General features: G+C 39.9%; 3 protein-coding genes across 3 annotated transcripts; 2 read left to right on the forward strand and 1 right to left on the reverse strand.

Moving 5' to 3' along the window:
• Positions 1–5,473: 5,473 nt before the first annotated feature.
• On the forward strand, positions 5,474–8,033 carry LOC137959264 (F-box/WD-40 repeat-containing protein At5g21040-like). Its single transcript, XM_068806648.1, has one exon. It carries the CDS (start codon positions 6,219–6,221, stop codon positions 7,902–7,904), a length of 1,686 nt encoding a protein of 561 aa, XP_068662749.1. The 5' UTR covers positions 5,474–6,218; the 3' UTR covers positions 7,905–8,033.
• A 702-nt stretch (positions 8,034–8,735) lies between these two features.
• LOC137959910 (GDSL esterase/lipase At1g71250-like) lies at positions 8,736–10,470 on the forward strand. The gene is made up of 4 exons (XM_068807321.1): positions 8,736–8,991; positions 9,264–9,619; positions 9,694–9,967; positions 10,065–10,470. The coding sequence occupies exons 1-4, from the start codon at positions 8,745–8,747 to the stop codon at positions 10,325–10,327; spliced, it is 1,140 nt and encodes a 379-aa protein (XP_068663422.1). The 5' UTR covers positions 8,736–8,744; the 3' UTR covers positions 10,328–10,470.
• On the reverse strand, positions 10,448–12,923 carry LOC137959909 (protein DETOXIFICATION 20-like). The gene is made up of 8 exons (XM_068807320.1): positions 12,671–12,923; positions 11,907–12,448; positions 11,656–11,742; positions 11,516–11,572; positions 11,173–11,411; positions 10,952–11,070; positions 10,780–10,866; positions 10,448–10,629 (listed from the first exon to the last, which is right to left on the reverse strand). The coding sequence occupies exons 1-8, from the start codon at positions 12,920–12,922 to the stop codon at positions 10,534–10,536; spliced, it is 1,479 nt and encodes a 492-aa protein (XP_068663421.1). The 5' UTR covers position 12,923; the 3' UTR covers positions 10,448–10,533.
• Positions 12,924–22,067: the final 9,144 nt, after the last annotated feature.

A 22,067-nucleotide genomic window follows, 5' to 3' on the forward strand; every position in this document is an offset into this window, starting at 1 on the left:
TTAGTTTTCTAGCATTGCTCTTTGTTTTTATAATTCTTTGAAAGGCTTTGATTTCACATGCCTTTGAATATGAGGGTCAGGATTCAAAGATCTTGAACTATACTTTTTGCCCTGAAATAAACTATTTTGACACATGGACAATAATAAAAAAAAATCAAAGTGTGCAATATCTAAAATACTATGGAAAAATTAAAAGAGAAGTTACTGAAACTGAATTGGTTGCAAAATCGAAATGTGAAAAATTAAAAGAGAAACACTGTAACTAATGCTGAACGCAGAGGAGAAGGCAACCAAATCAAGAAGAACAAACCTTCGATTTCTAGGAATAAGGGTTTACCCTAATTTCTGTCGAATCGAACGAGTGGGGTTGCAGAGGCAGAGGAACGATTCCGAAAATTTAAAATGAGAGACAGAGGAATGATACAGAAACAAAAAGAAGACTAACCTTTGATTTCCAGGAAGAAGGGTTCCTTTCGAATTGAGCTAGAGAGGTTGCAAAGGGGGTAGAGAAGTCGCCAGCTAGAGGAAGAGAAGTTCAGCGAGCTCCGGGGAGAAGTTACCGAATTTTTTTTTTCTCCAGCTTCCGTTCAACAGCTGCCCGACAGCCCGATGTAATTGACTGAGGGAAAGTGAATTCAAAGCTCGACCCGAGGCATAACCCGAGGGAAAGTGAATTTACTTTTATAATTTACTTTTCCAATTAACTTACAGACTGCACTAACGGGTGTTATCATCACGTGCATTTTACGTAGTGTAAGTGAATTACATTTCACTTATAAAAGTGCAGTGCTGGCGGTAATATGTCTGCTCGGAGAACTCCGATGGCGTATCCATCTTGCATCGACACACTGGTAAATACTTCTGCTTCCATTATATCTACCTCTTCTTATTTCTCCAGTCTCTTTTTCAATATTTTGACGAATTTTGTGTGATTATTGAGGGGTTGGTTTTGATTAATCACATTCTTGCTCTCGCATTATAATGATTTTAAGACAATTACCCAAACAGTTTTTGTGTTTCGAGTGGCAATAACAGTTCTAAGGAGTTTTCTTTTTCTCCGTTTTCAAACTTTTTCCAATCTCTCCTGACCTCCAGAGTCAAACATTTCCTGCCTTCGGTACGTTTGGTCACTATTCCTTTCCAAAATCTTCGACTCCACGCCCTCATCCTTAATCTACCTAAGAAACTTCATTACCATGCCGCCCTTCGCGGCTCATTTCGTGGGCCTTCTTATTAGAATTCTGGATTGAAAAGAGCTGTTGCTCTGTTCGTCAGGCTAGCAGCAGTCGAGAAGACGAAAAATGTTGATTCGTGAAAAATGGTTTATTAAACTTACTGTTACGAATAACCAAGTAGTTTTATACAGTAAAAAGGTAAAAGGGCAAAATAGTAAAATACAAAAAAATAAATAATGAATAAATTAAATACATTCTAATACTCCCCCTCAAGGTGGCTTGTAAATATCCTTGATACCCATCTTGGACAACTTTAAGAGGTTTAGTGAACATGTCGGCTAACTGGTACTGAGAACGAATAGGAAGTAACTTGAGGACGCCCGAAGTAACACGTTCACAAACAAAATGACAATCGATCTCAATATGTTTTGTACGCTCATGAAATGTGGGGTTTGAAGCAATATGTATCACAGCTTGATTGTCGCAATAGAGCAATACAGGAGATGCAACCTTGACTTGAAAATCTTGAAGAAGTTGCTGCAACCAAATGATTTCACTGGTAGTAGAAGAGAGAGCTCGATATTCAGCCTCGGCGGAGGAGCGAGAGACGGTGGTCTGATTTTTGGCCTTCCAAGAGACCAAAGAATCACCAATGAAGATGCAAAAGCCTGTAGTAGAGCGGCGAGAATCGAGGCATGATCCCCAATCAGCATCAGAGTTAGTTTTTAACAGAAAGATCCAGGTAAATCGAGTGCAATCATCAACAAGAGTTAAGAAGAAACGATGGCCAGTATGAGAAACAGTCTGATAGGGTCCCCAAATATCATAGTGCACAAGATCAAAAGGAAATTGAGACAAGTTATTGTGAGATTCAAAAGATAGTCTACGTTGTTTAGCAAGAGGACAAATATAACAAGGATCTAATTTATGTAATTTAGTTACATCGCAGTTCAATTGATCCTTCAAAAAATCAAGTCGCTGGAAAGAAATTTGTCCTAGCCTATTATGCCAAACATGGGCTGAAACAGTGTTAACAAAAACAGGATAAATATAATTCAAACTTTGAGCATTGAGGACATAAAGATATTGGACTCTGTCACCCTTGTCAATCGTCCTCTGGGTGGATAGATCCTGGATAACAAAACAACCAGGAAGAAAACTTACTGTAAGGCCAGAGTCAGTAACTAAAGCACTAACAGAGATCAAGTTGAATTTGAATTGAGGAACAAATAGTACGTTTTTAAGTACAAGGTGAGAATGCAATTTAATATCACCAGCAAGATAGACTAAAAGTTGAGTGTTATTGGGTAAAGTAACTGTAGTGTGAGGGATAACATGCAAAGAAACAAAAACAGGAGTGTGAGAGCAAATATGTCTAGTAGCTCCTGAGTCGATAATCCATGATTGAGGTAAAGAAATTAAAGGATTTAAGGATACAGAAAAACAAATACCTGCCACGTAGTTGGATGTAGAAGATTTGGAGCAGTTGTGACTTGTGCGGAGCTACTCAGGTGTGTAGAAAGCATGGACACAAGCTGCTGAAACTGAGCGGAGTCAAGATTCTGCACAAGACTCCCAACAAAACTTGAACATGGGCCATCAACAGCAATGGAAACCTGATGAGCGGCAACATGAGAATGTTGCATGGGTTTGGAGGCGGGTCCAGTCGGATAGCCATGGATCTTGAAGCAACGAGCAATAGTATGGCCAATGATCTTGCAATGAGTACAATAATACTTATTCTTGTTCGGATTCCGGGGAGCATGGTAATTCTGATTCTGAGAAGCATTGGGATTCGGATTCCGGGGAGCACTGTAATTTGGGTGAAATTTCTGAGAGGTTTGTGGGCCAGGTTTATGAACGTTTGTCTGCCCAGATTTAAACGTGAATGCTATTGTGTCGGTGGGGGTATGCGAACTCGAGGCATAAGGGGTCCTCCGTTGTTGTTCCTCTTGGACAACCAAAGAAAAAACACGATTAAGAGGAGGCATCGGATCCATGAGGAGCAGCTGACCACGAACATGGGAGAAACAGTCATCAAGGCCCATCAAGAAGGACATGACATACTCCATGTTGTGGTAATCAATAAGATCCTTAACTCCACCACAACATTTTCCACAAGAGCAATGAGGACGATAATTGTTTAGTTCTTCCCAAAGGGTCATCAGCTTTGTGAAATAAGTGCTAATAGAATCCTTGTCTTGGCGCAAGTTCATCAATTCCCATTTAAGTTGAAAAATGCGCTGACCATTACGTTGTTGATAACAATCCCGAAGAGCGAGCCAAATTTTGCGGGCAAAAGCAGCAAACATAACACTAGCAGAGATTTCCTTGGAAACCGAATTTAAAATCCAAGAGATGACAATATTGTTATTCTGGGTCTAGGAGTTCAACAAAGGAGGATCAGCACTCTGAGGTATAGGTATAAAACCATCGATAAAACTCACTTTATTCTTCTCGGATAAGGCGAAGGACATTGCACGGCTCCAACTGGTGTAATTTTTACCAATAAGTAGTTGTGAGACAAAAACTTGTCCGGGGCTGTCCGAATGGTGAAGATAGTATGCGTACGATGGTTCGTCAAAATTGAAACGAGTCACCGGAAATAGGTCGCCGAAAGATATGTCGCCGAAATCGCCGAGAAAAGGGCCACCGGTCGAAAATACTCAGAGGATGAGAATCATCCGCTCTGATACCATGTTAGAATTCTGGATTGAAAAGAGCCGTTGCTCTGTTCGTCGGGTTGGCAGCAGTCAAGAAGACGAAAATGTTGATTCGTGAAAAGTGGTTTTTTAAACTTACTGTTACGAATAACCAGGTAGTTTTATACAGTAAAAAGGTAAAAGGGCAAAATAGGAAAATACAAAAAATAAATAATGAATAAATTAAATACATTCTAATACTTCTCAATCTCCAAAAATTGCTATAGTTGAATTTGGTGATTACCAACAATTCCGTGCCAAGACGCTCGTGAAGCAAGGCTACATGGTGCTAGCTCTGTCTCGAACTGATTACTCTGAAACTGCTGTAAATTTGGGTGTCTCCTTCTATTAGGATCCGCATCATCCACTTGATGAGAACACTCAAACTTGCTACTCTCCATCTCAACCGCGTTCACTGAAACTATTTCAAAATCTTTTCCCTTCCGTGTTAAGCTGGGTACAGTATTTGTTGGCATCCTTTTTGTCAAATAATAAATCTGCATCCAAAGCTTGACATCCTTTCTGTTGGCTGACAAGTCCTCCATATGTTTATGAGAAAGTAGACCAGGCAGACATTAATCTGGAGTTAATTGTGTTGCAGATGTTATAAACTTTTGTGCTGGAGGGTTTTGATGTGAAGAATTGACATTTGCAGAGCATCATAAGTAATCAAGTATGCAGCTGTGTTTCAATGTATAACCCAGGCCGTGGGTAGAATGTTGAGGAATTTGGGATTTTCAGTCGACAATGATCCACACAAAAAAGTAAACATCACTTTTGAGATTGGTGAAAAACTCTGAGGTAAGTAGTCTTGATCTTTCCTGTGGTTATTTCCAAATGATCTAAGCGTACTAGTAGAACTTAAAAGGCTGAATGGGCACTTTGAATTCAATGATCATCAATCTGAAAAACTTGTTTCAACAAAATATGATCAAAAGACTTCTGTCGTTGAAGTTTGGACATGATCTTGGATATTGTGATTGTCTGTTATGATTTACCTCTTCCAGTAATTATAGTTTAAGTTAATTGAATCACATCCTGAACAGCTTCCATGAAGGCACTGAACTGGGGTTTAGCTTTTCTTAAAAACTTCTAACGAAATGTGAGTGTAAAATGTCTCTTTGAATTTGCAGGTCTTCTCTTGCTTTTGTTAAATGTGCTTTTGGACAATGGCTGCATCTCTAGTAAAGGGTATTATTCATAAAAAAAAACTAACAAATCAATTAACAAGCTTGGCTGGTTATATTTAACAAACCTTATTTCAAGTTTGAGTACGAACCATGTCATCTAAACTGAGTGATTGGTTATATTTAACAAACCTTATTTCAAGTTTGAGTTCCAACCATGTCATCTGAACTGAGTGGGTTTGCAAAACAGTTTGGTTTGGTGTGAATCCCTAGATACGCATATACGCCTGATTAGAAAAAATGCAACATGTCATCTCAGGTGGACGGGGTATCTGGCTGCTTACATCCACCTATGTGTGAGTGTTGCATCTTAGCCGTCGATTGACAAATGAGTAGCGGCGGTCGTGAAGAGGGGACACAAGACATAAGACTCGTGGAAGCTCACCGCTTTACCACTGCCTCTCGCGTCTCTGTACACAATTTGAAGCTTGCTCGCTCTTTCCTTCTTTCTGGACAACTTCCTTCTTTGCTCAATTTCTGTTTCCCCTTTTTGTTCCTCAGTCTTTCTCCTTCTCATCGTTGCTGGGTTTTTGCTCCGGGATCACCAGAGGACCGTAGAGGTTGTGAGTTTTTATTTTCTTGTATCTGATCGGAAATTTTGGCGTTGAGTTGTATCCGATTCCTCTGTTTCTTTTTTTATTTTTTTGGATAGTTTCCGGGGACTCTGGGTCCTTGTGCGAGCAAATTCCCCTTTGTGTCTTTCGGACTATTAGTAATTTAGTACTCCGTCCCTTATTGTTTATTTCTACCTCTTTATTGCGGGAACTAGGGATTGAGCTAGGGTTCTGATTTCGGAAAATTTTCTACTTGTGTTACTAATCTTTAATGGAAGTTTAGAATTAGTGAGGTTTGGGTGAGAAGCTTTTACAGAATTGACAGTCTTATTTGTTGTCAATACTCGGTATTAGGTCTCCGGGACAAGCAATTGAATTCTAGGTCTTGCGCAATTCTGCACTTATTCACCATATACGGATTGAATAACTGTTGATTCTCCGAACTTCTGATTTTTTGTTTTCAGTAACGGTACCGAATACTAGTGTTTTCGGTGTTAAAGCCTTTGCAAGAGAGTCATCACAGGGTCTTGGGTCTCTAAGGGTTTTCGAGGCTATCAAATCATCAAGTTTGTCGTTCATTTTGCAGTTATTTCTTTTTTTATGGCAGCATTAGCATGCCAAGAAACACGGGACGCATCACCAAACACCTATGGTTCTGTAAATAATCCGTGGGAAGAAGAAGTTGCATCTGCCAGCCTCGGAGCTCATATTTCTCCTGTCATTTCAAGATTTCATTCTTCAGAAGACACCTCTAAAGTCTTTGAACAAAACCCAGTCTTGGATTTTGATTCAATTAAGGATATTACAACATCACCTAGCCAGAAAGCCTATTCATCCAATGAATCATCCGCTACCATCCACCGCTCTGTCACTGACCTTCCGGCAGCCTTGGTTTCAGAAATTCTCCATCGCCTTAACCCCAAAGAGCTTGGTATTGTTTCTTGTGTGTCTACTGCTCTTAACAGAATTGCCTCGGACCACCATGGTTGGAAGGAGTTCTACTGTGAGAGATGGGGCTTGCCTTTAGGCCCTATATTCCCCTGTGAGAAATCTTGGAAAGTGCTTTTTGTAGAGAGAGAATTCAGGAGTAAGACCTTCATGGGACGTTACTCTGTGGATGCTCTAAATGGTCATACTGAGGCTGTTCGTTCTGTTTTTCTTCTTCCGTCTGCCAAACTAATTTTTACAGGGGGGTATGATTCTGTTGTTCGGATGTGGGACATGGAAGAAGGGTTGTCAATCATGTCATCTCGGCCCCTGGGTTGCACGATCCGTGCAGTCGTGGCTGACATGGAGCTTTTGGTTGCTGGTGGGACTGATGGTTTCCTCCAATGCTGGAGGGCTAGTGAAGGCTTCCTGCATTTGTTTGAGATCTCGGGTTCTCTGAACCAGAATTCAGAATTTCGGTTATGGGAGCATGAAGGCCCAGTCACCTGTCTTGCACTTGATTCTCTTAAAATTTACAGTGGTTCATGGGACATGAGTGTTCGTGTATGGGACCGGATTCGTTTAAAATGTGTGAAAATTTTGAGACATGGAGATTGGGTTTGGAGTCTTGTTCCTCGTGGTTCCACAATTGCAACCTCAGCAGGAAGAGATGCCTACATTTGGGACATTGAAAGTGGGCATCAGGTATCTGTGATTCAGAATGTTCATGTTGGTAATGCTTATTGCTTGGCTCGTAGCCACTCTGGTGATCTTTTATTCACGGGAGGAGAAGATGGGGCAATTCGTATGTATAAGGTACCCAAAGATCATATTGATGAGAATATTACCACTATTGCCACATGTGTTCCTCACACTGGTCCAGTTCTTTCGCTTGCATTTGAGTTTCCTTGGCTTGTTTCATCCTCCAGTGATGGGAAGCTGGCACTCATCGATGTTAGAAAACTCTTGCAATCAAGATACCGATCCTCAGTAAGAGGCCATGATCGAATTATGAATAAGTTGCCACCCACCATGGAACCTCCACAGAGGATGCTGCATGGTTTTGGGCCCAATCTGTTCTCTGTAGACATAGGTGCTGATAGAATTGTTTGTGGTGGGGAAGAAGGGGTTGTTAGAATATGGAACTTCTCGCAGGCTCTGCAGATTGAGAAAGGGGTTCAGGCCTTGAGATGCATAAGACTGGAGAATCGGATGAGGCGGAGGAGAATTCAAGCAGAGAAGGGCAGTAACGGACGAGTTGATCAGTGTTCTGTTACTGCCAAAAGGAACCAAGCTAATGGAGTCAGAAGTGGTATATGGCTATGCAAACGTGGTGCCACCGGAAAGCTGAAGGTTTAAGAGTTCCGGTTCCATGTGGAGCCTAGATTTTAGGTTTTTTTGTTTTTCCTTACCCATGTACAATAAAAACCACAGATGTCTGGTTTCAGCAGAAGTATGCTATAATTCTAACAATCCTTGCATGATTGATGTTATGCGTGTCCCTTGATCAAGTCAATTAAAGTGAAGTCTCTGTTTCTTAGGTGATTTTGGATGGAGCTTGTTTGGGCAGATGATTCATACAAGACAGGTTTATATTAGAGTTGAATTGTTTTCAATTTTATAAAACTAAGGTTCAACTCTTCCTTTTTTTTTTTTTTTTTTCTTTTTTGGATTATAAGCATAAGCTGTAGCTGGGTAGCGCAAATGTATAGATGATTCCTTAGTTGAATTCAGTTTAAAATGTACACAGATGCTTGAAAGGGTTCATTCCACAAAGATAAAGAAAGTTCAGAGTTCATAAGCATTCTCCTCAACATGTCCAATAACGTATAATTCTTTTTTTTTTTTCACAAAAAAATGATTTTTTAATAAATTAAAAAATTCCAAAAAACTTAAATAAACAAAACACAATTCATCACCTAACCCCAACTTTCCTAGTGTGGGCCACATCTTAACACGGGATCAAACATCTCTTCTGGCAGGGCTCCACGCGACGTCCGGCTGAAGATGTAACATCAACGTTACAGGTGTAATGCTCGATTTGTAGAATTGTAATGTATAAGCAAAACGACAGACTCGCCTTTCCCTCCAAAAACTCAAAAGAAGCCCGGTTAAGAAGTAAAAGAACAGTTTGAGTCTTCTCAGAAGAAGATAAAATTTCTTTTCAGAAGCTCTGCAAAAGTGCTAGGATCAAGAAATATGGGAAGTACGATCTCCGCCTCCGGCCTTCTGTTCTTCTGTCTTCTCGTAATTGCTATCATCATTTTCCGGCGACGTCCGGTTCTCGCATTGGTGGACGGCGGATCATCCCTCTCCGCGTTCTTCGTTCTTGGCGACTCTTCGGTCAATTGTGGCAATAATTTGTTCTTATACCCATTTCTTAGACCAAATTCCTCTTCTTATTTCTGCAACTTCATGGACCGAAAACTTATCCCCGATCTCATCGGTCAGTTTCTTACTACTTGGTTGTGTTTTTGGTTTCTCGTTTTGAGAGTGTCAATTTCAATGCCTGGGTTAACCACTCTAAAATTTTGCTTGTTCATTTTTCTTCTCGGTTTTAGGATAATTTTAATTAAAAATTCAAAACATGGCAAGGGGTTTTCAGTTTCTTGTGACAAAGATTCAGATAGGGAAGATCTCTTAAGCCTTCAACCTTTGTGAATCTTTTACTTGCACAAGGGATCATTGACAGCGGAAATTGATTTCTTTTCCGTGCAGCTGAAAAAATGGGACTCCCGATCTCGCCATTGTTCTACCGTCAGAACGGGACGATGGAGGGGTTGATGGGAGGTCTCAACTACGGTTCTTCTCCCGCGACGATAATGAACTACGGTTGGCGGGACTTCCAAGGGCTGAACGCGCAGGCTCGTCAGGTGTTCGAGACATTGCAGCTGGTGCAGCTGCAACTGGGTTCCGAGAGCGCCAACCGTCTAATCCGGTCCTCTCTTTTCTATCTCTCTTTCGGCAAAGATGACTACCTCGAGTTCTTCCGCAGTTTCTCTGGCACTAACCCAAACATCACAGCACACAAGTTCGCGAGAATACTCGCTAATCAGATGATTCGTATAGTAAAGGTAATGCACATACGAGTTCTTCATAAAAGACCATCTACTAGAACCAAAATTTCTGAAAGTTGTTTCATAATTAGGATCTTTATAATGCAAATGTGAGGAAGATTGTCTGCGTGGGAATTGGGCCTCTGGGTTGCTCCCCTCGCAGCCTGTGGGAAGCATTTAACTCAACGGGGAGGAGCAGAACCAGCGGAAGGTGCATCAGAAAGATCAACAAGAAGGTGACTGTATATAATCAGATTCTTTCAGCGAGCATAAACGACCTAAATTGCGAATTAAAGGACTCCCAGATAGTTTTCTGCGACATATATCGAGCGATGATGAACCTTATCCGTTGCCCTCGAATCTATGGTGGGGTTTTTCTGTTCGACAATTCGATTACACTTTTTCCTGCACATTCACAGTCCATTTTCCGATCTTCTGCTAGATTTAATTCTCCGGATTACAGGATTTGAAAATGTGGACGGTGCTTGCTGCGGCGTGGGCAGGTACGGAGGGATGGTAGGGTGCCTCGCGAAAGAGTTGGCTTGCACCGACCACTCGAAGCACGTCTGGTGGGACCTATACAACCCCACAGAGGCTGCAAACGCTTGGATTGCTGAATGGATGTGGTCAGGGACTCACCCGTCTAACATCTGCGGTCCGATTAACATCAAGCAACTGATGACTAACTCTGTATGGCCCCCACTCGAAGCTCCCTCATTTAATTGATTCATTTTTCTGTACGATATCCTCTTTACAGTTAGACAGCTTTGATCATTGTCCTCACAAAGAATAGCAGTTTCGTAATTCAGAGGAATAATCTAGTTTAGATTATCTTTTGTTCTTCACACAAAAGAAGAAAACTTTGGGAAAAAAATAAAAGTTACAGTAACCAATACTCAACATTTGACTCATTTCTTCATAAAAAATTGAGACTAACCATGGTGCATGTCAGTGTTTTCTGTCCCATTTTTTCCTTTCTCATCTTTTGCCACAACCCACTTCTTGACACGATGAGATGCTTGTTCCACCTGCAAAGATTCAAAAAAGGATTCATAATGTCAACTGCTTTATAATTTAGAGGTTTGGTGTTGACATGGAATCTGTAAGAACCAGTTTAGACTTCTATTGAAGAACTGGCTCTAACTTTTATGGTCATGAAGATTGAAACTGTACTGGACCTGTTTATTCCAATCAGTTTTGGAAGTGATGATGATCAGCACCAGCGTTTGTATTGCAATCCCACAAATCATCCCTATCCAAATACCCTGAAAAATAAATGTGAAAAACCCATTAGCCATTTCATTGGTAGATTTGCTTTTGTGAGAGAGGGGGAGAGGGAGTGAGAGATACTCTGATGCTGAGGTTAGCAACATATCCAAGCACAATCCCAAGAGGAATTCCCAGTATATAGTAGGAGCCGATGTTGACATAGGCCACTATGTGCTGCCAACCAGCACCTAAAGCTACACCTGAGAAACAGTGAAAGAGCTCAACAAAGGAGACAGTGAAGCAAAATGTTATTCTAAGATGTAAACAAGAAGCCGGAGACGATGTATGGTGGATGGGCCTGCCTGAAAGCACTGGTTGAATGCTATTGAGCAGGACAGATAAAGAAAGGTAGATCCGAAGCGAGTCCACTTCCTTTGCAACCTCTACATTGCTCGTGAAGGCATAGGAAATCAGACCTCCGAGCGCCATAAAGAGAATGAAAAAGACGAGGCCGATAAATAATGAAGTGGCTGAGACTGTTAGGATGGCGAATTTCGCAGCTGAAGCATCTCCTCTCCCCAGTTCATTAGCCACCCGCACGCTGCCAATCAATACCAGGGAAATCTATGATTCAATACATGGCTTTGATCTTGAACAAGGCAACAAGATTTAGTATAAGAAAGTGAGACCCGTCTAGCATCACACCTTGCTGCTGATAGGAAGCCGAGAGAAATCATCAATTCCCAAGCTGTGATATTTAGACTGCATGATTGGATTTTAAAGCAGTGTTAGGAAGAAGCCGACTTGGTATCAGTATCGAATGGAGACACTAGTTTTCTTCTCACCAGATCGAGAATGCATTTATGGCAACCTCAGCGTTTGGCATGTAACCCGCTAATAGAACCAACACGGAATTGTACCAAAGCTCTAAGCTGTTATTTTTTTGTTATAGATGTCATATTGTTTCAATACAGAGAAAAAGAGGAACAAAAGGAAGAAACGATGTGTCAGAATAAGAAGAAATGGAGAAGATTAAAGACATGAGAAGCAATAACGAGATGGAAAAGAAGGAGACGAGAAGAAGAAGAATGAGTACCAGATCATCACACCAGAAGCTAGAGAGAGCTTGATGACAGGCCATAGTTCACGGAAGGCGAGCCAGCTGAAGCCGGTCCATGTGTTGGGGCACCACCCACCAAAAACATAGATAAATTGGCCGATAATGGCCAGCCAACAGGAGAGAATCATGGAGCCCATGGCTCCGTCAACTCCCAGTTTACAAACGTCAACGAAGACCCAGGAGAGGAGGATGTGGAGGAGAAAGGAAGCAGTTGAGACCCACGCAATAACAGCGTTCTTGAGCTGCGCTTGCAAGAACATTTGGAGGGTGTAAGTGAAGACGTAGTAATAGTTGATGGGGATGAACCAAAGAGAGATGGGGCCGGCCATTCTCGATATTTCTTCTTCTTGCCCCATACTAAGGAAAATCTCGGTTGTGTAGGTGTATACTGGGATTAGAATGGTGGCAGTGACCAAGAGGACGATCCATGAACGTTGCATGTAGATTCCCATCATTTGGTGCTGCCCTGCTCCATATGCTTGCCCACAGAACGTCTCTAAAGCACTTCCCATGCCCAACTGTTGCAATCGATACACATAAACCCTTAAAGAGTAGTGCTAGAAAAAACAAATATCAATTAATTACTTTCAAATCATAATGATATTCAGGGCAGTCAAAGGTTTCTCCGTTTTTGTTAGAAAAGGGGTCTCTAAGATCTGAAATTTAAAATTAACCTACTTTAAACAGAGTTTGGATGAAACTATAAAGAGGAAGAAGCAGCTAATGAAAGATGAACGTACCAATATTCCGTTGGAAAAACGCATGATAACTGTTTGAACGAGAGCATAGGCCGCAAGTTCTCCATCGCCAATGTGACCCATGAAGGACTGTGTCACCACAAACATCCCGAACAAGGTCAGTCGCGTTATCACTGAAGGTCCTCCCACTCTCCATAGCTTCCTTGACTCTACCCATATTTTTCTGCCCAAGCTCATGCGCCTCTCGTCCGATGAGGACGGCCCCAGAAGGCTCTCCTCCAATTTACCTTCCATTCTCTTTATCTCTCTCACTGATGACTCCCTGCAGCCACCTCACGAAGAATATAAGAACAGATGGTCACCTGGCTGCTCTCCACTCTCTTTACCTGTCGAAGAGGTGGAGACCTGGCCTCCTGTCTGCCGTTGAACGGATTGCATTCTATTCAACTGTGATTGCTTTTGTATCTGTATCTGAGGCAGGGAGTCTATTTGGAACTTGTCAGACCACTGCTTCCAACTCACTGGAACCAGTTCTTCTAGACGGTCTTGAGTTTCTAGAAAGTAGAATCTCATGTGGTAGGTTGCATCCGCTCTTATCCTTTCTCTCTCCAGTTTTTCTCCAAGTATTAGGTTGATAGCCGTCTCTAACATTTTACTTGTTTTGGGTATTTTGTTCGAATATTTGCATCAGTCTGCACTGCACTCCCCATATTCACTAATTAAGAGCACAATCTATCCAAAACAGGTGAAGTAAAAGAAAAATGCAAGATGAAACGGTCAAAATACGCAAATTTGAATGACAGGATAAGGCCTTTTCTTAGTTGTCTTGATGTGTCGACAGTTGGTGGAAGGAGTGGCGCTAGTTGCTCTTCCCCAGCCTACCTACTCTACGCTTCAATGAATGCAAGCCTTCTCAAACCTTTTAGCAGATCTCCAGTTCGGTAGGAACTTTTATTTCTAATAGAACTTTGGGTTAAGCTTGTTTATAATATGGTCTGATTCCATGATCTCGCAATAGTTATCCAGCTTTTCTCAACCCAACTCTTAGTTAAAAAAAGTTGGCTCCAATCTTGTAGATCTGTTTTGCTAGTTGTTCTAAAGCCAAACCAACTTCACTAGATAGACTAATGATTTGTGCACCTTGCAAGATGAGTCGTGAGATTGATCTGAATATTAAATTTAAAAGCTAGCTATGAAGGTGTGCAACAAAGGATAGTCTTCGTTGCTAATCAATTGTGTAAGAGAGGCTATGTTATTAAAGACATAACGTGTAAACTGTTTGTGTGGCGGGTTGAGGCCATTTAACATTTGATTCTTCATTGCTCCTTCACTCTTCAGGTATGGCTAGCCTTTACCAATAAGTTTGGTCTTTAATGTTTTTTTCTCTCTGTGCTCCTTTTAAATTTGGTCCCTTGGGGTGAAATAAGCAAGACTTCTATGGTTGCTCATCTTTGCTACAATTGGTCGGGAAAAGGGGCATTTGAGAACATGCAAATGACTCTATTAAGGACAATGTAAAAAGCATAACATTGTATTTTATTCTAGGTGAGTAGGTTACATGAGACTTCTCATCTTCGTAGCTTGTTGAATTTCTAAAAAAGAAAAATATTTCTCAAATGACTCAGACCCATGGGGCATTTTTAGAGTATTTTACCCCAATGTATAGAGTGGATCTAAGCATCATCAACTCACTCTCTATAGTTCTACCCATATTTCTTGTATTTTTATACCTTTTTTTGTATCTTGCTCTTTCTTTGTTTTCTCTCAAAGTTGATCTTTTTGTACTATTTGCTTCACATTGAGTTGCTTCGATCAATTTTTAAGGCTACATTATTGCCCCTGGTTGAAAATTAATATACCCAAGAAAAACTAGATATATTTTTTCTAGGATACACATTTCCAAGAGACCTTCAGATCAGATACTATTATCGTCGTAGTAGAAAATTACACAGAAATGCTATTGGTGTCTTACTAGAAAATTTTAGAAATTTCCAAGGAAAATTAAATGGACATGTTAGTGCCTTTTCCATGGAAATAAATAAAAATTAATAATCAATCTCATACATTATCTTTTGTTGTATCTTGCTCTTTCTTTGTTTTCTCTCAGAGTTGATCTTTATGTGCTCTTTGCTTCACATTGAACTGCTTCGACCAATCTTTAAGGCCACGTTAGTGACCCTAGTTTTAATCACAAAAAAAATTTAAATAATTTTTCCTAGGATACATTTCTAATAAACCTTAAAAAAAATACTATTAGTAACTTACAAGGAAATTACATGGAAAATTTTAGAAATTTCCAATGAAAATTAAATGGACATGTTAGTGCATTTTCCACGGAAATAAATAAAATTAATAATCAATCTCATACATTAAGTTTTTAATAAAATAAAATGTCAAATACAAAATTGTCATGAAAAATGCCTTGTGTTGAAAGTATTATAGCATCAATTGTTAAATACATTCAAAAATTTTCCATATGGTTTTTCGACCCATCTTGGTTGAAAAATCTTATCTGGAAAATTATGATTTTCTTGGTAAAAAATTTCAACTAGAAAATTAATTTTCAGAAACATGAGACATTAATGGTCCTTAGAAACGTATTTCTACTAGAAATACATTTTTCAGTGTTTCCAGGAAAAGACACTAACTGGGCCTAATTATCACTATCTTATAAAAAAACTAGTTGTAAAATCCATTGCGGTCTAGTTTGTTTGAGTACAAATTAATGGTTCCACATGAACGTCCCTTTTGTAGAGTAATAAGAATCAGCCATTACATACCAAAGAAACTTCTTTACCCACTTGGGTGGTGGCCAAGTGAAAAAATCATGAACAACAGGCTCAACTAGAGCGAAACTCCAAGGAGTATTGTGGCTTTATTTGGCTTTCTCAACTTGCATGAATCATAACAAAATCAAGACCCAGTTGGAATTTTATCTTTTTGATTTTTATTGATTTCTAGGACCAACACAAAAACACAAAATATGTCAAGGGAAGGAGATAAGAGAGAAACTATAACTTTTGAGAGAGAGTAGAGGAGAACCAAGGGAGAGAAAGAGGAGGAAAAGAGAGGGAAGTTGATGCAAATAGAGAGCACGGCTCCCAGGAGGAAGTTACTCCTTAAATCGTGGGAGATGGGATTTATTCAGTTGCTAGAATCTTTCTCGTTGCTAAGTTTATTAATTTTTTTTAATTTATTTTCTGTAAGACTCAGTTGCTATATTGGCAATCTCGTCCTAGTTTATTTCCTGATTTATAGCACATGTAATCCTTTAAATTTGGAGAGATAGAAAAGAAAAGCAGTTGTCGAATTTTCAAGAAAACAGGTTATTGAATTTGAATGAAGAGATTTCATTATCAAAGAGATTTTGTCTGCATTTTTTCCCCTCTTGGATGTCAACGTGAGGTTGGCTCTTGAGGCTTTCCACCATTTTTGGCTTTAGAGCAAGGTTTCTTTCCTCAAGGAACTCAATGTTTCATGCATGTAACTCGCAGTGGTAATTCGTACAATATGTCTAATAACCAAAACCCAAACACTGATCTACCCCAGCTACAAGCGTAGATCTCCCAACTCGCATTTATTCTGGAACAAATCAATCAAAGGTTGGATACAATGGAGGAATGTCGAACTCGAGAGGAGTTTGGACCTCACAATAGGAGAGTGCGTAGACCTCTATCAGAAGATGAAGTAGACAACAGTGAAGGGAACAAAGAGGATGAAGAATACAGGGAGAGGAAGAGGGGATTTAGTGATCATGAAACTCGCTTTGGGCGGAATGGCCATGAATTTCCCAGGGGATGAGGAGGACGTGACTTCGATCGTCGCCCTCGTGAGAAGGGAATGAAGGTAGATGTCCCAGATTTTTTTGGGAAGCTAGATCCCAATGCTTTTGAAGATTGGTTGACGACCATTGAGGATTATTTTGATTGGTTCTTTGTGTCCGAGGATAGAAAAGTTCGTTATGTTCGTATGAAACTAAAGGGACAAGCACGAGCCTGGTGGGGGTAGTGTGGAAGAACAACTGTGTCGTACTCAATGTACGACAGTGTCTAATTGGGAAGAAATGAAGGAGCGGCTGAAAGAGAAATATTTGCTTATTGACTACTAGCAAATCATGTTTGAAGTGATGGAGCAACTGAGGCAAGGAACATTGACTGTCGACCAGTATACAAACTGTTTCCATGGACTGACCATTCACAACAAGGTGGTGGAAAACGAGCAACAAACGCTGGCTCGCTATCGCACGGGCTTACGTAATGACCTGCGAAAATAGATGTTGATAGCGCGGCTTCTAAATGTTGATGAAGCTTATCAAATGGCTTTACAAATTGAAAAACAATTGGGATTCTTCAACGGGAGACGCACGTCATCTATTGATCCCAGGCAGGAACGCGCATCAACACAATAGTTCCAACGACCACCTCTACCCACTGACCAAGGTAGACACGCCGTGGTGGGTGACCAAAGAGTAAAGGCCAAACTTACGGGTGATGGACCACAATGCTACAAGTGCAAGTTGGACATTTTGTTGTAGTTTGTCCTACGAAAGAAAAAAAATGGTTTTTGTGTGTTTAAAAGAACTTAGAATGGTTGATGCAGTTGAAGGAGTTGAAGAAGAAGAAAGTGACAATGAAGATGAGGAACACTTGGAAACAACCAATCTGCCCAGTTGTGTGATCTACCGAGTTTTAATTGGCACTAAGAAGAAGATCAAAGGTGGTGGTTTTGATTGGTGGTGCACCAACATTTTCTATACCCGTATAGAGCATGGTGGTCGTGCATTAAATGTCATCATTGACAACGGGAGTGGAATGAATGTAATATCTAATGATGACGTGGAACGTTTGGGTTTGACAGTTGAAAAATACCCCACCCCGTATCGAGTAAGTTGGGTTAACTAAGATAACCCCATCTTGGTAAAGCATCGTTGTTTGGTGAAGTTTGCATTGGGAAGAATCTATACAGATGAGGCCTAGTGTGATGTGATCCCTATGACAGTTTGTCACTTATTGTTGGGTCGACCTTAGCTCTATGACAAAAAGGTGTTGTATGATGGGTATACCAATTCTTACTCTTTTAAATTTAATGGCAAGAAATTCGTTTTAGATCCTTTGCAGATTTCTGAGTTTGAGACACAATCGAAACAAACAAAAAATAGAAAATGTTGTTCCAGTGCTAACCATTCGACAGTTTACTCAAACTCTAAAAGGAGAACAACTAGTGATGTTGGTAGTGATACGAGAGGTTAAACAAGATGATGGTGTTATCCCCAACAAATTTATGAAGATGCTAGAGAAGTTCCAAGACATCATGCCCAATGAGATGCCGAGATAGCTACCACCATTGCGAGCGGTCCAACATGCCATTGATCTACTCTCTGGTTCTTCCTTGCCCAACCTACCAAATTACTGTATGAGACCCACAAAAAAAAAAGAACTAAATCGACAAATTTAGCAATTGCTTGACAGTGGATTCATCCGAGAAAGTCAAGCCGTTGCGTTGTACCAGTTCTACATACACCCAAGAAAAACAATACTTGGAGGATGTGTGTTGATAGCCTAGTAAAATAACGGTGAAGTACCGATTTCCTATTCCCCGACTTGACGACATGTTAGATTTATTGAGTGGAACATCCATCTTTACAAAAATTGATCTTCGTAGCGGGTATCATCAAATTCGAAGTCGTCTTGGAGACGAGTGGAAGACGACTTTCAAAACAAAAGATGGCTTATTTGAGTAGTTGGTCATGCCTTTCGGACTAACCAACGCGCCAAACACATTTATGCAAGTCATGACAGAAGCACTCAAACTTTTCTTGGGCAAATTCGTAGTTGTCTATTTCGATGACATTTTGATTTTTAGCCATTGTTTATAGGATCATTTAGACTAGGTGGAGCCAGTCTTGGAAACACTAAAAAGAGAACGGCAAGTGTTCTTTTATGAAGAAGCGGGTGTATTTCTTGGGGTTTATTATTTCAGACTAAGAGGTAGAAGCCGATCCTGCCAAGGTTCAAGCAATTAAAAGTTGGCCGGCTCCTCGCAATGTTTTTAAAGTGCGCAACTTTCATGGGCTGGCAACATTCTATCGGCGTTTTATACGGAACTTCAGTACCATCATGGCCCCCATCACCGAGTGTTTGAAGTCAAAAAAAAAATTGTGGACTGCATCTGTCAATAACGCCTTCAATGAGATCAAAACGAAAATGGGAGAAGCTCCCGTTTTGAAGCTCTCAAAATTTTCCAAAATATTTGAATTTACATGTGACGCATCACATGTAGGTGTGGGAGGAGTACTCAGCCAAGAAGGATATGCTATCACATTCTATAGTGAGAAACTCAATGAGGCCCGTCGACGCTATTCGGCGTATGATATGTAATTTTATGCTTTGATTCAAGCTCTTAAACATTGGCGTCCTTACTTGATTCATAGAGAATTCGTTCTCTATACTGATCACGATTCGTTAAAACATTTGAATGTTCAAAGTAAGTTGACCGCATGTGCATGCTCGGTGGATGAATTTTCTACAGCAATTTGACTTCGTTATCAAGCATAAGTCTAGAACTGAAAATAGAGTAGCTTACACATTAAGCAGGCGGCCCCATTTATTGGTGATATCGTCAGTTAATACTTTGGAATTCAACAGTCTTAAGCAGCAATATTTTACAGATGCAGACTTTGGTGTTATTTGGCATAAGCTCACGGAAAACACGAATGCAACTAAGAATGAATTCTCAGTCAAAGATGACTTTCTGTTCCACGACAATAGACTATGTATTCTATACGGCTCTTTCATAGAATTTGTTATTTCAGAGCATCATGGAGGGGGCTTAGCAAGGCATTTCGGTGTTGATAAAACATTTGCCATGGTCTCTAACAGGTGCTTCTAGCCTTGACTATGTCACGACGTGCATAAAGTTGTGGTTCGTTGTCAGGTTTATACCTCCCTTCCCATTCCAGATAGGCCACCTTAGTATGAATTTTGTGCTTGGATTACCCAAGACACTACGGCAACATGATTCCATAATGGTGGTGGTGGATCGTTTTTCGAAGATGGCTCATTTAATTCCTTGTCACAAGACTTACGATGCTTCCAAAATAGCGGCACTATTTTTCCAAGAAGTTATTCAGCTGCATGGTGTGCTAGCTACTATAGTGTTCAATCGGGATGTTAAGTTCATGAGTTATTTTTGGAAGACTTTGTGGGCAAAAATGGGGACAAAGCTACTATTTTCCAGTGCATTTCATCCTCAAATCGACGGCCAAACCAAAGTTACCAACCGGAGTTTGGGAAATTTATTAATATGTTTAGTAGCAGACCATGCAACGAGTTTGGACTTCGTGTTACCGCAAGCTGAGTTTGCTTTCAATAACTCTGTTAATCGTTCCACTGGTTGCAAACCATTTGAAGTGGTATATGGTTTTCGCCCAACACTCCACTGGACCTCTACTCTCTAACATTACCTTCTAGACCCAATGAAAATGCATTGGATTTCTCTAGTTACATGAAGGATATCCATGAGGAAGTTAAGCGGCGTCTGTCCCTCAGCACGGAAGCATATTCTACCTCTGCAAATACTAAGCGGAAGGACAAGCCATTTCAGGTTGGCAACATGGTTCTTATACTATTAAAGCCTGAATGTTTTCCTCGTGGGAGTTTCAACAAGCTACATGATCGACGTGGAAGACCTTTTAAGGTGTTTAAGAAGTTGGGTTCTATCGCCTACGTTATTGAGTTACCTGCTCACTACGGCATCAGTCCTGTTTTCAACATTGAAGATCTCACTCAATTTCATGATTCGGAGGAACTTGTGCTAGCAGCCTCAAATCTATTTACCCAACAAGATGCAATTATTCGTGTTCCAAAAAATACAGCCCCAAGAGATGAAATTGTGTCGATACTCGATCAACAGTTTGTTACTACACGACGTGGAGGTTATTACAAACTTTTAGTACAATGGAAAAATCGTCCCCAATCTGATTCCGTTTGGCTACAAGCTTTGGAATTCAATCGACTTCACCCAGATTTATTTGTTGCCTATGTTCTTCAAAACTTGCTCATATTCTTTTGAGTGGCCGACAATTGATGCAAATAGAGAGCACGACTCCCAAGCGGAAGCTACTCCTTAAATCGCGGGAGATGGGATTTATTCAGTTGCTAAAAATTTTATCGTTGCTAAGTTGATTAATTCTTTTTTAATTTATTTTTCATAAGACTCGGTTGCCATATTGGCAAGCCCGTCAGAGTTTATTTCCTGATTTATAGCACATGTCATCCTTTAAAGATGGAGAGATAGAAAAGAAAGGTTGTTGCAGAATTTTCAAGCAAACAAGTTATTGAATTTGAATGAAGAGATTTTATTAACAGAAGATTTTGTTTGCATTTTTTTTCCCCTCTTGGACGTCAACATGAGGTTGGCTCTTAAGGCTTTGCACTAGAAGTGTAAAGATAAATTGGAGCAAAGAAGAAGAGGATTGAATGTTCTACATCATGTTTTGAGGTTGTATTTATAATTGTGAGAATGTGTTTACAATGACTACAATGCCTTTAGGGTTACATGACTTGAAAGAAAAAAGACATAAGTGAACATACACCAGCTTGCATAATTACAATTTTTGTCATTTTTATGGATGGTATCCTTATTTACATGTCATGTCACCCCTGCACATGTAGATGTCTTTTAACATTCCCCCTCAAACTGGTTTTTGTGACTTCACTTTGCAAATAATCTTGGTAAAAAAACTTATGTGCTTGTAAAAAATTTTATTCTTGTGTGGCTTAAAAGGAAAATTTTGATTTCCTTGCTTTGATTTATCATCTTCTTATTCACATCTTACTTGTAGTCTTAATCTTACTCTCACCTCATTATTCCCCTTGATTGGATATTTCAGTCACATAAAATTTGATTACCGCATCATGTAAAATTATTCATTGTAGATTATACTTCTTCTTTTCAAACGTGAAATTCAAAAGGAGATGCAACCACTTCAGCAAACATCTTCCAATCTGAATGTTTTCAACATAAATAAAGTGAAAAGAAAACTGATCAAATCAATCGAGTAATGAATGTGACCTGACTTGATTCATCTTGTAGAATCTTTTATGGTAAATTCTATCAACTATTTCATCCTCCATACTTCTTCTTCAATTCTTCCCCTTAAGTTGGGAGGCAATGGCCATGGTCCCATCTTGAAAAAAAAAAAAAAAGTTGTAGTAATTATTTCTTCCATCAAGGTGTCCAAAGGATAAATACCCATTCAAACGCGCTCTCAAAAAGTAAAAAATATGGGTGACAAAGTAGGATCAGGAACCAACATCAAAGGATTTTAAACAAAATAATGATAATAATCATTAAATCGGGCAAATCTATGACTAAAAAATGGTGATAAAATCCCCAAAGATACCAAAACAAAGTCTCAATAGACTTCAAAAGATGATCT

This window comes from Aristolochia californica, unplaced genomic scaffold (genome assembly GCF_029961685.1).
Source record: "Aristolochia californica isolate CCGP_79_NKW_82.1479 unplaced genomic scaffold, dmAriCali1.0.hap1 SCAF_3, whole genome shotgun sequence".
NCBI classification, from domain to species: domain Eukaryota; kingdom Viridiplantae; phylum Streptophyta; class Magnoliopsida; order Piperales; family Aristolochiaceae; genus Aristolochia; species Aristolochia californica.